Genomic DNA, 16,105 nt, shown 5'->3' with positions numbered 1-16,105 from the left:
TTTGGTTCATGGAAATAGGTGCCAGTAACATGGGTCTTTTATAAAAGTGAGGTGGCATAACGCAGACATTCGAAAAGCAAGGGGTATCTGCAGCTTTTTATTTATATATTTATAAACCTATGAACCTGCCGGTGTTGGCCACTAGTGGGCCTTGTGGATTTTTACTTCATCCAGACTTAGATCCTGCGTTTGGGACCTTCCTGTTTCAGAACTCTTGTCCATTTTCTTAAAACCTCACTGCCCTTGGAGACAAGTGTTTATCCCTAACACCTATTCTTTTTGCTGGCAGCCAGTCAGGCCAGACCAGATCCGCACGAACAGTTAGAAGTGGTCTTTCCTCTCTTAAGAGGCTGTAATTCATAAGGAATATCTGTTTGAAAAACATGATCTCTGCCTAAACAAGAAACTGTTACCTGGGGTTTCTGCTGGGGGGTGAGATGGGCAGATGGGACAGTGGCTTTTGTTTTCACCCCAGTTCCCCTCTGCACAGTTTGTATTTTATCATGATGATGTATTAATTTCATAAGATTTTTTTAAATAGTTGATAAATTAAGCAAAGCCTTTTATCCCGCCTAACAGGTTAGTACATACAACATGAATATGGAATGTGTGAGTATACAGGTGTGTGAAGACCAGAAAGAAACAAAACTTAATATTAAGTGATTGGTTTTGGTCATGGAAATAGGGGTGAATTTCCTTTTCCTTTGTGCTTTTCTATCACTTTTTTAAAACGTTCTATAGGAGGGGCTCCTGGAGAGCTCAGTTGGTTAAGTACCCAACTCTTGATCTCAGGGTCATGAGTCCAAGCTCATGTCGGGGCTACTTAAAAATAAATAATAAGTAAAAATTTTCTACAGTTAACAGACAATGCCTGTGTCATAAAAAAAAAAAAGATTTTCCAAAATAAAGATCTGGGTTCCCTTCCAGGTCTAGTAGAGAGCACATTCCTCCCTCCCCACTCCTCACTTTGTGTCATTTCAAGTATCTTGTACAAAGTATGTCTTTGTATGACCCATGTCTTTGAACAGGAATTCTCTTTGAATGTTGTTACTACAGTAGCTTCCCGTGCCACCCCCCCCACCCCCATCCATGGTTTCACGTTCCATGGTTTGTCATCTGCTCTCAACCACAGTTGGGACGCAGATGATCCTTCTGGCTTCCCATCAGAGGCTGCGTCACACCACTTGTCATTCACCCCACTTCCTTTCGTCACATGGGCATTTTATCACCTCACATCATAAGGGTAAGTACAGAACACGAAGATATTTTCAGAGAGTGTCTCTTCAGCAGCATATGTACTAAATTTAGATATTTTGAGAGATGATATTCATATAACTTATTACAGTACATTACTGTAATTGTTCTATTTTATTATTGTTGTTAATCTTACTGCACCTAATCTATAAATTTTAGCACAGATATGTATGTATAGGAAAAAACAGTATATATAGGGTTAGCTATTATCCATGATTTTTAGGTGTGTGTTGGGGGGCGGTCTTCAAAATATCCCCTTAGAATGATAAGAGGGGGGCACCTGGGTGGCTCAGTGGGTGCCTCTGCCTTTGGCTCAGGTCGTGATCCCAGAGTCCTGGGATCAAGCCCCGCATTGGGGCTTTCTGCTAGCACAGAGTCTGCTTCCACCTCTCTCTCTGCCTACTTGTGATCTCTGTCAAATAAATAAAATCTTTAAAAAAAAAAAATGATAATGGGGGCTACGGTACTGACCAGTTCTAAGTGACGGGAATGCTGATATTTTAGTTGTCAGCTCTGAGTTAACATTTGTTTGCCCATTATTTATCACTGCCTACGTGAAGGATTTTAAAAACATTTTTCATGGGGTAGCTGGGTGGCTCGGTTGGTCAAGCATCTGCCTTCAGCGTCTCCCTCTCCCTCTGCCCTTCCCTTCTGCCTGTGCTGGCACACCCTCTCAAATAAATATATATAATCTTTAGGAAAATTTTTTAAAAACATTTTTCACATAAAAAGATAAGCTCAAAGTTTCATAGTAACCTACTAAAAAGGACTGTGTTTATCTAGTCTTGGTAACCAAACTGTTCTAAGATCTTCATACTTTAAATATAAACAAGCTTTGAGAGAGTCCTTTTTTTGTTCCAAAGATCATATTTCATTTTCCAGTAATTGTAATAAAGCTCATTTATGTAAAATAATATTAAGCTTATTACCCTAGGTTAGGGGGTGAGGCAGGTAGACCGTGAGACAGACATTCACCGTCTTCTCCCCAACACTGTGGCTGGAAAAATACGGTCTCACTAACCCAGCTGTGTGAGCAGTACTCCAGGAGTGCTGTACAGGTGAGGGCTCCCTGGGGTAGAGGATGGTGGCCAGGGAGAGCAAATCCATGCTCACGGGTCTGAAATAAACCAGTATGACTGTTCTTTTAGGTTCAAGTTTTGAAACTGCTTGTGAACTTGTCTGAAAATCCAGCCATGGCAGACGGACTACTTAATGCCCAGGTAAATAGCTAAGATACATGTTTTATAACTATATGAATATATAGATTTGGATGGTCTAGAAAGATTTATCCCAAAAATGTTAACAGATTATCTGTGAGGAGCACAGGGTTTTGTTTTGTTTTGGTTCTTTTTGCCTACACAAATTTCCTAAATTTTCTGTAATGAACCGATTTTACTTTTAAAAAACCATTTTGGAAGGGGCCTCCCTAACCACCACAAATTGTTCTCTCTCTCCATTTTGGGGTATACACGTATGTGACCGCATCTCTTCCCCTTGACGTGTTCATGTTCGCACGTCTCCTCATGGGCACTGAAACACTAGTCCCCAGGACGCGCCACATGCCAACCCCAGCGCCAGAACACCAGTGAGCACACTCGCGCAGCCTAAGAGAAAACAAAACGTAGCAAACAAACACAATAACTAAAATCTGAGATAAGTGTTCTGAAGGAAGCGAACGAAGGTGGTGCAGACCATGAACGGGGCTCCACTCCCGTAAGGGAAGGACCTGTTCCTCCCTGCGCCCCGGCCCCGCAGGTTACAGTGGGCATGACGTGTCAGGGAACCGAGAAACCCCCGGGAGGGCTGAATGATGGACCTTAAAACGGATGTGGGTGCTTTTCCCAAGACTACCTTTTAGAACTCCAAGAAAATAGTATTTTTCAGCTGAAACAGTGAAACCTTTGTTTCTGTTAGTGTAAAGTGTAAGAGTGCATAAGATTTTATATTGATGTTAGGCGATATTAGGGATAATTTTCTATGACCCACTTTTTTAATGTATTCAACTTAGTTTTAAAATGTGAAAATATGCATGAAAAATGTTTTCATGAATCATTAACACTCACGGTTTCCTTTTTCAGGTGGATTCCTCATTCCTTTCCCTCTATGACGGCCACGTGGCAAAGGAGATTCTTCTTCGAGTTCTTACATTCTCCCAGAATATAAGTAACTGCCTCAAAAAAGAAGGCTGCTTAGCTGTTCAGCCTGCTTTCCCTAAAGGTTCCTTGTTTTTCCTGCTATATGGAGAAGAATGTGCCCAGAAAATGAGAGCTTTAGCTGAACACCATGATGCAGACGTGAAGGAAAAGGTAACAGTCCTACCCAGGTTCTGATGGTGGCAGTTTTCATCTTCCAGCTGCCGAGTCTAAACAGTAGATCTCACATTTCATCATTAACACAGCGGGACCCTGCCATGGTCTTCCGGTTTATTTTGAACCATTTTATTGATATCAGATGAATAGAAGAGCTTGTTTTGACATCATTTCTTTTCATTTTGCTGTTTGGTTACCTCCTTGATGTGACCGGCCCGTTGCCTTATTTACAAGTAAGCTAACCTCCCGCCCGTCTGAGACCGCATTCGTGTGTGACTGGCTGGCTGGTTCAGGGCTGCTGCAGGAGCGACCTTGGTCTTGCGCTTGTAAGGAGTTGCCCAGGCATACCGCTTTCCCGAGTCTAATCTGAGTCAGACTGGCTTCTTGTCCTCACCACGCCCGTTGGGTATGGCGGGCTGGGGCCAGTCTGATTGTCCATCTGTAGGCAACTGGTGAAATCAGTTATCTTAAAAGAAACAAGGAAGCCTGACTGTGCTTATGTGGAAAGGCCTCCAGAAAATGTGGATGTGTTTTTTAAATGAAAACTATGCTTCTATCCGGAGAATAGTTTCTAGAACAATAGCCAGATTCTGGGGAGTGGGACTGAGGAAAGGACTTTTTTATGTATACCTTCTTCTACTGTTTGAATTTTTTTAACCATCAGCATAAATTTTGTAAATTTTTTAAATAAAAAGGAAAAAAGTTTCTACACATTTTCTCTTAATAGTACTTTATTCATTAATTTTCATATTTTACATAGCTGAGATTTTCATATATTGTAAATTTTAGTCATTGTCACAATAGCTTATGGAATAAAAATACTATTAACAGACTTCGGTTCAGCCAGGTCTTCTGTAATATTCCAGTTCTTCCCCATCACCATGCCCAGTACGAGGCACGTCAGTGTGCAGGCCGCAGCTTTCCTGCTCCGGGTATTTAAGGCAAAGCTGTGCGAGTACATTAGATCTCATTTGTACATACAGGGATTTCCATAGGAAGTCACAAATCCTCAAACAGAAAAGTGTGTTTTCAGGGCTAGCCTGACACAGAAATCAAATTTGCAAGAAGTATTTTTACAGTAGAGAGGTGAAAGCACGGACGTTCCCGGCTAGCTACAGCAGTTGGGGATAGATGCTGGCTGAGAACACTGCTTAGGCTTGCGGTGCTGACAAAAGTCCTCATTCCCTGAAAGGCACATTTCTTTAAAATGAATTTTTTAATCTGCCTCCTTATTTAATGAAAATACATAGTCAAATGGGCACCGGATTAGAAAATAGGATTGGGCTTCAGCAGCACTGGATTCTAAAACCCCATCTCTTGTTTTCTGTTTTTAGTTTGAGTAGCTAATACCATTTCCTGGAGATCAGAGCGTGGAGTCTGAAATGTCAGAATGCTAGAGAAAAAAGGGGAGTCCTTTTTAACTACCCTGATCTTTGTTGGGGTCAGGGCACATCTTGGTTTTTGTTGGCTGAGACGGCCCGCAGTGAGGGATCCCTGCTCTGGGCAAGGAGGAGCCTCTTTATCACGGGGGCTCGTCCGTTAAACCTGTTGGGGTCCAGGGGGTGCCAGCTAATCAAAAGAGCAAAATGAAAGTGATCAGAGACGACGGAGTGAGAGGCATCACGCCACACCTCACACTCAATGGAGGCAAGAGAGTGGATTTGGCTTATTTTTTAAAATTTCGTTTTGCTTTTGTATTTAAACCTTGCAAAAAGGTAGCTAAGTGAAAACATGGAAGCCACGTGAAACAAATGTGATTCTACGAGAAGAGATGAAGCTCCCACGTACTTCTTTGAGAAACAAAAGGTCAGCATAGAAAGAAGGTGAAGGGTAATAGAAACTAAAGCTCGCGATCGGACCTAGGAAAACGCGGCAGGCCCGTTAAGCGGAACTGGAGCAAAGTGCTTAGAAACCTGCACTTCCACGGTACACGTGAATGCAGGGATCATGTTAAGGCCATTCATGGAGAAGACAAAGTAAGACGAACTTGGTCTGCTTCACAGAGCAGAGGTAAGAGGTGAATTCTCAACGCGGCGTACAACAGCAGGGAAGGCAACCACACAGGTGAGCATTAGGACACCAGCCCCGCTCCCCCGCAACCTCATCCCCATCAACATACCAGCTCCATTCCCATCTGCTTGCTAGGATGTTCCTTTGGAGTGAAAAGGTTTAGGGCTGTTCTCTTGCTTTTCTCCTGAAGGTTATGTTACAGGGAAATTGTGCTTTTAGTGCCCCAAATCACACACATTCACATACTTTATATATACACATTTCCCCTGGACTGATTTGCATCTCTGTAAGATAAAAATGCTAAATTCTGATAAAGATCATTGACATTTATTTTGGCTATCACTCTTTAAATTTACAAAGGAGACAAAGTTGTCCTCAGGGTTTCATGTCCTAAATATATATATGCTTGAATCTGCAGCAACAAGACACTATCAAAAGCAGCATGAGCCTATTTTTAGCTTTCAGAGCTACCAATCTATATTAGGCAGTGATGTCTTAAGAAATAATGTTCTCTCTTGTATTTTCAAAGTGCTTAAAAAAAAAAACACTACTTATTCACATTTTTTGGAGGTAGGTCAAATGTCTTCTTGTTCCACGTGAGGAAACTGAGGCATAGTGAGCACAGGTGACTTACTGCAGGATACACAGAAAATCTGTGGTGGAAACGGGATTAAAACTGAGATTAAGTGGCTAACAGATGGCGTGCATATATCTATATATGTATGTGAAAATAAATAGATTACCGCCTGGGTAGCATTTGCTGTAGAAAACCTGTTTTGATTATTTTGTGTAAATAATGTTTGCTTCATGGAGACTGGGGAGCCAGGAGCACAGGATGGGCCTCTCATGTGTCTGATCAACTCTGGTGGTAGGTAGAGCTGTCAAGGGCCACAGAGCCCCTACAGGACTAAACTCTGGTCAGCTAATTCCCCAAAACCATTTCTTTCTTAACTGCTAGTGTTCCACACTAGCTTAGTCAAAGTAGAATCGGGCTTAGAGGTCACTCAATATAAAAATATAAGCCACGTGAATCCTGTAAAACAAACTACATAGACCTTATTGATACATTCATAGTTGGAATAAAGGAGGTGGGAAAATGAGTAGATGGAGAGAAAATGGAATAGAGAATTAACATTTGAAGAACAGCATTTGTCTTTGTAAAATATTATTTCCTGGCAGCTATCTTTGTGCTTAGCAGGTCTGCCTTTTAGATTAAAAATAGAAAATGTCACCAATCATGTCCTCCTAAGCAACCCCCTTCCCTGTCCCTCACCAGCTTTGCTTCTGATTTGGGGATTGTAGATGTAAAAGAGAAAATACTCTTCCTCTTTTAAAAAAAAGTATGTCTTTAAAAATGGGAACTTCGCCCAACCTCTTATGTTTCTATGCTTAAAAAAATAAATCATTGCACATCTGGCATATAAGCTAATTTGACCAAGCAGGGAGGGCTGCTGTAAGCGTGTGGGTGGCGGTGTCCTCACGTCCTCTAATGTGAATAGAAAATGGGTTTAGGTGTGCAGCCTCTGAAACCATCTCGTTAGATAGACTCACCTTGTAGGAGGCCCTTAACCAGAAGGACAGAAATGAGACCTTAAAATCCATTTTCATAACATCCGACTTCTACCATTACACTATAATATTAAAAAGAAAAAAATTCCATTGCAATGCTTACATTATTCAGAGGGTTTTAATTCCCCTTCGCCAATCCGCTGTGTAAATAACCCACCTCAGAACTCCTGCTTCTTTGTAAGGATTGGCAGGCGGAGCAGCAAGCAAGTTACCACGCAAAACAGAACACTAACTCGTCAAAGTTATTTCCTAAGTGTCGGAAATCCTCGGGTTCATGCATTTGTGAGTCCGTCTGAGCTTTGCAGATACCTTCATCACTGACGGCTCCTGCGCTCACATTTATTCGGAGTTGTCCTCATCAGTATGGAGGTATCTGGATTCTCCATGCTTCAAGACAAAAAAATCTTCCGTCTTAAGTCCGTATCTTCCTAGAGCCTCGCTCAGCTTCACTGGGGGCTCCAAGTAATGCTGGCAAAGGGCAGACGAGGGGAGGGGAGGAATGGAAAAGGATTAACCATGCATATATTTGGGGGATATTTCAAGTAAGAGTTGAAACTAAAACGACCAACATATGGGGGCGCCTGGGTGTCTCAGTGGGTTAAAGCCTCTGCCTTCGGCTCAGGGTCCTGGGATCGAGCCCCGAGTCGGGCTCTCTGCTCAGCGGGGAGCCTGCTTCCTCCTCTCTCTCTGCCTAATTGTGATCTCTGTCAAATGGGTAAATATAATTTTAAAAAAATAAAAAATAATAAAATAATCAACATATGCCTCCTTAACATCCTTTTCATTCAAGCAGCAGCAGATGAGTCCATCACAGTTTCTGATCTAGAGTCATCACTTCGGCCAGCAGAAATACCAAACTTATCTGTCCAAGTACCATGAAAGTCAAATGTAGTGCCAGCCTAGACTGAACATACTAGACTGTACAACATCCGGTCACTGCTTCACTACATGAAATTCCAGCCTAAATGGAATCAATACCAAAGACAGTATTACAGAATGAGATGCTACCACGATCTTTGAAGAGGACAGAAGCTTAGGTTATATAAGTCAGAGTGCGTATGTGTAAGCAAACTCTGGAGAAAAGATTTCTGGCTCACAGACGGTCGTTCCCCTCAAACCGCCAGCCAGGCATCGAGGAGAGCTCTAGTCTCCAACATACGAGGAGGACCCAGAGGACAGAGCTAAGACAGGTCAAATTTAGTCGTTTCCCCTTCTCCTTTATCCCGAGGTTCTTCTTTTCTCAATTTCGACTAGAAAAGCTGTAAAATGAGAAGTATAAAATAGGAATAAAAAAATCTATCCCTGATCCCATGGACAGTGATGGGTCTGCTTCCACCTGTCAGACAACGTCTGACCTTGGAGCGCCGATCTGGAGTAGCCAGCATCCGTCTACTCCCAGAGCGATATGGGAATGCTAAGAAACAGGTAAGATGTTACACTGCATAACACAACATGGGGGGAGAGAGGGAGGGGTGATAGCACGGGGGATGGAGGTTTAATTTTATAGACCACAGGTTAAGAGCAGGTTCAGAGATCCTCTATGAGAAGGTAGTGTTTGACCCAAGACCTGGCAGAGGACGACACTGGGCTTGGGAGGCAGTTGGGGGAGATGAGTGGGAGGGAAGCTACTGACTGGAGTCAAGGCATAAAGGTCATTGCCTTTGAGAGTGCTGAGAACAGCTGGGAAGGGGCAAAGTGGCGACAGTGCAAGCAGTGAAAAGTAGTCCAAGTGGGAAATACCCTGGGGGTGGGTGCACCTGGCTGGCTCAGTTAATAGAACATGCAACTCGCTTGATCTTGGCGTCATGTATTCGAGCCCCATGTTGCAGGGAGAGATTACTTATGTATGCTGAAGTTTGAGCTGACTGCATGCGGGTGAACAGGATAGGGGACAGGAGAAAAGTCCAGGTTTTGATCTGAGTAACTAGGACCATGTTCCAAGATGTAAAAGAAACAAGTTTGAGGGAAGATCAGAACTCAAGTTTTTAGTACCTGATGGACATCCAAGTGGAGATGTCAAGCAGGGAGTTGGATATATAAACATGGATTATGGAGAAAGAAACATGGATTAAGGTATAGTGGACCAATGGCCCTAAGACCAAAGATACACCCAATCAAGGGAGTGACCCACGAGAGATGAGGCCCACAGATGGGGTCAGAGGGCACTCCCTGCTTCGGGGGTGGGGGATGGGGACATGGTGACCCCAAAGAGATAGCCAGTGATGTACTAGGTGTAAGACACACAGGTTGGCTAATACGTATTAGCGACATGATCTTTTCTCCTCCCTCACTGGCTTCTGCATCATGGAGGAAATTGCTAATATCCCCAATAAAGTGTAACTTTAACACCTTTAAGTCTAAATATTTCCCTTATAAAATTGTTAGTATAAGAGATTCAAAAATGAAATTCTTTCCCACTGAAAAATGACTTGCTTCGTTAAGTCGCACCATCCCTGCCCCCCTGCAATACACACACACCCGAGTGCTCTACAAGTCTTGGCCAAAAACACACTGACACAATCACCCTACACTAATTGTTTCTTTGCTCAACACTTTAGTAATAGGCTCTAATTTAGTGTGGATTTTGATGTTGCCTTCTGAGTTTCTTCACGGGTCAATTGTGGCTGTTTTGGCCATTGAGAAGGTAACCCTAGAAGAAGGCTAAAAAGCCTTCCAAGTGACTGGTGGCAATCTCACTGTCCAAACACTTTAGTCCCACAAGTGAGGTAAAAACGCCCCACGGCCAAACAGCAGGTATGAATCCAGCAAGACAGCAGATGAGAGGAGTGAAGGGGCAGAGGAAGTGCCCAGCACTCGCCCCATTCATCAAACCCGCCCAGACATAACCTAGCTTACGTGATGCCTGAAATTAGGTTCCACCAAAACTAGTGAGTTTTTTAAAAAGTTTAAGTGCTTAAAAACATGACGTAGAAATCCCACTCATAACTGCTGACACAGACTAGATGTTGCCATATATACAACTTTTTAAGTGTTGCCAGGTGAAGGACATCCTCAGTCTGCTGTTACAATAAGTAGCTATTAGAACTACCTCTATGCAAATCACGTTAAAGTGTTTACTCATAGGGTAAATATCCAAAAATTCTTCATAATTTAACAAATTCACAGTTGCCCAGTTTATGCATCTAATGCAAAGTGTGAACATATTCTGAATTGCTAAGATTTATTAATGAATTTGATACAGGTTTCATGAAGAAGTAAAGATGGTGGTTAGATTTTTAACAGGAAGAATTCCTGGGAGACTGAATAACACTAACTCTTGAAGATGGTGGTTTCTATTTTCTCATCTTCCTCATCTCAGGAAAGTAATTGGGAAGATAGTCATGCTCTTCATTTAAAAATTTAGGAATCATCCTTGATCTTTTTCTTTGAACAGGTGTAATAAAATAGTGGGACTTTATCTAAGTCTCTCTGTAGATCATATATAGACACGTGTACCTAGATCTACACGCATGAGCTACATCTATGGAATAAGAAAGCCACTGAATAGTACAGTACAGCCACAGGAAACCAGCATCGAATTTCCCCTTCACATACACGCAGGCACTCTTGTTCTCATTCATTCTCCCTGGCCCTGGGGTCATTCATTCACTGGCTCCCAGAGAGTGCCTGCCTCAGGGGATGCTATATCACGGGGTGGGAATTTGGACTTGGGGCAGGAGAGGGTGGACAGGCCAGAAACAGAGCAGAGGTAGTTCCTTCAACAGCCTGAAAACACGGGGTTCCTGCAGCGCAGCCCTGGGATAAGGAAGAGGCTACACAAAGCAAAGGAGAAGATGCCAAGTTCAACCATCCATTTCTAAATTTTGCATAGGGTAGGACCCGAATCCAGGAAAGGAGAAAACGTTTTGCTATCCCTCTGCGTGATCCCAGAACCTTGGTTAATAGCAGAGTTCTAGGACTCACCTACCTTATGGAAAAAATCAGCTCTTCTGCCTTAGTCTAGGAATAAAACCACCATTTATCCCACCACCTGGCACATAGCACCCCGTCACTGCTTCCTGAATAAATAACGTACTCCTAAAAAGTTCCAAGCTGTCCAGCCTCACTTCCTGTATGGCCCTCCATGTCACAACCATACTCTGGCTCAACTACTTCCTCACCATTCTCCTTTGCTTGCTGCCTCCAATCCTATGCTCTGCCCCTTTCTCCTCTTGAAATGCCTTCCTACCTTGCCTTCTCACAGGGAAGTTCAGATGTCCCCTCTTCCAGGAAGCCCTCCCTCCCTGATCCTTCCAAATCACTAACAGTCCGTGACTCGTGAAACCACTTTGTCCCACAGTGAAGCACTTCTTTCCACGCCTGTTTTAGAATTACACCCCCTTACACCTTCTGCTAGAACAAAAGCCCCTTCGAGGCGGTGGCAGGCGGGGGGTGGGGGCGGTGTGGAACATGACGGTTCATTTTTCTATTTCCAAGACTATACACGTTTGGTTCTATAAACACATGCTTCAGTGACAGAAATAAGCCCAAAGCACAGCATGTAAGGAGATTTTCTCGCTGTATATAAATACCGTTTTACCAGCTAGTGTGATCATCCCCTTACTACACGAGAGGGCTGTGCACATGTGATGCCAGTCCGGCCTCTGAGCTCACTGCAGGGGAAGCAGACGCTGGAACCCTCTCGGGTCAAGCACATAACCAAAGTGATGTTTACCACGATCAGACTCACCTCATTTGCTAAGGCAAAAGTTCCCCAGTGAATTGCCACAGATTTCCTTGTCTGAACGTCAATGTGAATCCTCACAGCTTCTTCTGGGTCTACGTGCTGGTATTTCATAAACCACCTGATAAAACAGCAATTTATTAATTCTGGCCTTTGGAATACACCCTCGATTCTAATTACTGCTTCATTTAATCAGCCTTGAAACGTTCTGCACAGGAGTGAGAAAGGCAAAAGCCATCTCTTTTAAGTCCACTTTTCTGCTGGAAGACAAAATAAGCAAAAATCTTAAATTGCCACACACTTGCTAAGTCTCAAGCAAAGCTCCCCTTTGCAAGCCAAGATGTCATTTCACGAGAATTTGATTTTAATGACCGTTTATTCTGAAGGTACATTCTACTCTTAAAGAAGCAGAGTCTTTGCAATCCTGGTATGAATCAAAGAAACTAATGGGTCAAGAGCTAGAAGCCAAAAGCGTGATTCAAGATAACCTGAATAAACTTGCTGAAACCATTGTTTTTTTAGCTTGCTAAAGCAAAAAGCAAACAAAAATTAGTGTAGGATATTTAAAGATTGGGAGCAAAAAAAAAAAAAATCAGTTGCTATTCAAGGATGTTATTTAAACACCATACACCATACTGAACAGTGAGGTGTAGGATTTAGAGGAAGAGTACCTGCAGGGGGCTATGGGGAGCGTGTGGGAACAGTGTTAGGCTGCCCGAAGTCTGGGGAGGGCAGGGCCCAGGAGGCGGGGGCCTGCACGGAGACCCCAGCTCTACCCCTGCTGGGTGTGTGGGGCTCAGGCCTTCGGCTCCCAGCTCTGCTGCATCGAGACTCATGGACTTGGACTCAACACAGGTGCTTCTGTGTTTCACAGAACACACCACGGACAAGTTCATCAGCAACAGCTAAAGGGTTGTTATTTACTGTTGGGAGCTGCCGAGCCCCCTGGGAGCCTGGAAACAAAGCCACTGTGTTCTACTCAACAGCGGGTCAGAGAAGCACGGTTCTGTCCTGCCTCCTGATACTCGGATCCTGGGCAAGATGCAAACAGCTTTTGGTGTTTCTACTGATTTTTTTTTTCTTTAAACTCCTATAGCCAATCAAAGCAATGGACATACTCCTTTCCACCCTTCATGTCTATCTGACATAAATTCAGAATTTTTATTTTGGTGTGAAAGTTAAAATAAAAACATCCTGGGGCACTTGGCTGGCTCAGTCGGTGGAACATGTGACTCTCTATTTTGGGGACGTGAGTTTAAGCCCCATGTTGGGCATAGAGCTTACTTAAACAACAACAAAACGCAAAACAGAACTTCTTACCAGCTTGCATAGAATATTTGGTGACAGATCCCCACAGGGATACTACTGAAAACTGCTTGGGGATAATCATCATACATTCAGAGAGTACTGAAACTGTGCTGGGAACCTTAGTTCTAAAACTGTTAGTACTGACCAGAGAGATGGATCATGCAGCAGAAGCTATACAGCCTAATTCTTAGAGCAAATACTGTGCTGCTGGCCTCTCCCAACTTAGTAACAGGACAGCTGTAATGCAAGCAGGAAGGGGGAATTCTGTGAGGGAATTTGTATAGTGAATCTGTACACAATACACCATCACGTATATGGGATCCTTATATATTGTGACACAGGAAAAATCTTCAGAATTACAAACAAGGTATTCTAATATATTAAGAATACCCTGAGGGGTGCCTGAGTGGCTCAGTCAGTTAAGCATCTGCCTTCCGCTCAGGTCATGATCCCAGGGTCCTGGGATCAACCCCCACATCGGGCTCCCTGCTCAGTAGGGAGCCTGCTTCTTCCTCTCCAAGTCCCTCTGCTTGTGTTCCCTCTCTCACTGTCTGTCAAATAAAATCTTAAAAATTTTTTTAAAAAGAGGTGGAAAACCAAAGTTCCAAGACAACTGATTCATAGTAATTTTTAAAAATAGGGTAGAAGTATCTAGCGCCTTAAAGACTAGGGGGAAAAAAAAGAAAAAAGCCTTAATAAACAGTGAAGAAATGGTTTTAGTGAGCTTTAAAAGTTAAATACAACAAAATCAGATCGAAATAATCAGATTTGCACAATTCATTTTTGAGTTAGTGTTTCTCCTGCTTGTGGGATTGCCGAAATCAAACGCCATCCTACATACAATTCTGTATCTGTGCCTGTACCGGAGGAAAGAAGACATTTCTTCTACTATTAGTGTTTATTTTCTCTTAACTGGTACCTGTCACCCAGCGTTCGCTGAAATCGGGCTGCATTCTCTGAAATCACCTCTCTTTCCCTGAGCCGGACAATATGAAGGAGAGCACAGGCAGGGCCGGGTCTCCTGGGTCTCCAGTGCGCTGTGACCTTCAACCGCTCTGACTGCGGGCAAGGCGGGTACAGCGGGTACAGCAGGAACAGCCACACTGACGAACACGGGACCAGTGCAAGGGACTCACTGCTCGGATTCCTCGCTTGTTCTCTGCCCAAGGCAGGAGAGCTACAGCCTAGGGACGGGCTCGCGGGACGTGGAGCGGAAGGTGGTTGCAGAGAGTTCCCCACGTGACGAACAAGAGCCGGCTTAGCTTTGCTGACTGGCTGATCAGTTTAACCCAAGTCAGAACCGTACCTGAACTTGCAGCTAGGCTGCAGCAATTCTTTAACCCTCGGTCCAGCTTTCCTGGCGACAGGATCTCGGATTCTGAGTCATCACGTAACAGGTATGACGGACTGAGATACTTGACAAGAACTGAATCTGACCCATCAACCTCCGAAATCACCGCCAGTAACAAACGTCCACCGTTAAAATCACAAACGATACCCCAAATTATCCCGAATTCGAAACTCCTTTAGTCAAGCCACCCGTCACGGAGCAGGGCTGCCTCCCCGGGGGCCCCCACACACCTGGGTTCATATGCGCCGATGGGAATAGCCGCGAGGTCAAAGGGGCCAAACCGTTTTCCTATCTCTTCGAAAGCCGGGCAATAACCAGTGTCTCCTGCGAAAAAAAACCGACTCCAGGGCCCCAAGACAGACCAGCTGCCCCACAGAACCTTGTTGTCATCCATAAGAGTCCTTTTACACCAGTGCTGTGAAGGGGTGAAGACAAAGGTGACCTGATCATGGCCGGGGACACAGTTCTCCTCCCACCAGTCCAGCTCAATCACATTCTCGCAGCCGCACTTCTGCATCCAGTCGAGGAGGCCCAGCGGCACGAACCACCGGAGCTCCGGGCCGAAGCGCTCGTTCAGGGCGAGGACGGAGTTGTAGTCCAGGTGGTCGTAGTGGTTGTGGCTGATGAGAACCGCGTCTATCGGGGGCAGTTCGCTCACGGTGCAGGGTGCACGGCGGAACCGCTTGGGACCCACGCGCTGTGACGGTGACGCGCGAGAGCTGAAGATGGGGTCGGTGAGGAAGATGAGCTCGTCCATTTCCACCATCACCGTGGCGTGTCCCAGCCACGTGACCCGCACGCCGGCCTCCCGCACGCCAGCCTCCTCGGGCTCGTCGATAAAATACGGCTTCAGCACCGGGAGCTCTTTATCAAGTTCCTATGCAGAGAGAGAGAAAAGCAGCCGTTGGAGGGGGTTAGAAAAAGGTACGTCAGAACAGAGTTTGACATAAATCAGAGAGAGAAGGGCTATTTGGGAGAGAACTGACCTCATTCAGTAAATGTGCTATTTTTGCTTATTGCTTAAAAATGCACATTTCTTTCTGAATCTGACTCCATAAAATCATGATAGTATAAGGTCTCAGTCCCAAATGCTGGAGACAAAGGGAAAATTAAATTGGCCGCTCTGAGCACCGCTGAATCTATTAACCTTCTGAAAAGCTCTCTCCTGTAGGTGCTGGAAGCCGAGCTGGCCGAGCCATGGTCACTCTGCCATCGCCCCTTCACGTGGCCGGTGCCTTTGCTGTGAACACCAGTCTCAGAAGCAGCTCAGCCTGGATGGTCAACAGAACTCACAGCCATTTCTTGGCAGATCTTGTAGCTCAGATAAGAATCGGACTTTCTGAGCACACAGAGCTCAGAGCAGAGTGCAGTGCTGATACCCCGGCGACCCCTACCCCCACTCGGCCCCTGTACAGAGGGCTTGCCCCATTCCTCACCCTCAAGGCTTTCCACCACTCAGCAAGCCACAGTGGACTGCGGTCCCTGCCTGTGAAGGGATTGCTTTTGGGGGGTAAAGAGATGTAAAAATGCTAACGACACAAAACAGAAGCATTAATTCCTTTAGTTGGTCACATTTTCTCCTCAGATTAAGCGAGAACAAGAAGCGGCTCTGTTTTGGGA

The 16,105-nt window shown here is 44.5% G+C and overlaps 2 protein-coding genes across 6 annotated transcripts in view; one reads left to right on the top strand and one right to left on the bottom strand.

Annotated features, from left to right (window-relative positions):
- Nucleotides 1-4,276, top strand: part of ARMC10 (armadillo repeat containing 10) — a 37,741-nt gene extending 33,465 nt beyond the window's left edge. Inside the window, exons 5-6 of one of the 2 annotated variants that reach the window (XM_044245869.1) lie at nucleotides 2,403-2,474; nucleotides 3,333-4,276. In XM_044245869.1, the coding sequence (XP_044101804.1) occupies nucleotides 2,403-2,474; nucleotides 3,333-3,584 (324 nt within the window). In that variant the 3' untranslated portion in view covers nucleotides 3,585-4,276. Of the gene's footprint in view, nucleotides 1-1,028; nucleotides 1,312-2,402; nucleotides 2,475-3,332 lie in introns of those variants that run through there. The other variant, XM_044245870.1, reaches the window with a different exon arrangement.
- NAPEPLD (N-acyl phosphatidylethanolamine phospholipase D) overlaps nucleotides 4,277-16,105 on the bottom strand; it is a 52,812-nt gene continuing 40,983 nt past the window's right edge. For all 4 annotated transcript variants that reach the window (XM_044245863.1, XM_044245867.1, XM_044245868.1 and 1 more), the window contains exons 3-5: nucleotides 14,716-15,362; nucleotides 11,833-11,947; nucleotides 4,277-7,610 (exon numbers count right to left, since the gene is read on the bottom strand). In XM_044245863.1, coding sequence (XP_044101798.1) covers nucleotides 7,482-7,610; nucleotides 11,833-11,947; nucleotides 14,716-15,362 — 891 coding nt within the window. In that variant the 3' untranslated portion in view covers nucleotides 4,277-7,481. The remainder of the gene's footprint in view (nucleotides 7,611-11,832; nucleotides 11,948-14,715; nucleotides 15,363-16,105) is intronic.

The sequence above is a fragment of the Neovison vison genome, chromosome 4 (genome assembly GCF_020171115.1).
Source record: "Neovison vison isolate M4711 chromosome 4, ASM_NN_V1, whole genome shotgun sequence".
In the NCBI taxonomy this organism is placed as follows: domain Eukaryota; kingdom Metazoa; phylum Chordata; class Mammalia; order Carnivora; family Mustelidae; genus Neogale; species Neogale vison.
The sequence above is the reverse complement of the archived record's forward strand: the minus strand, read 5'-3'. Positions and strand labels throughout refer to the sequence as shown.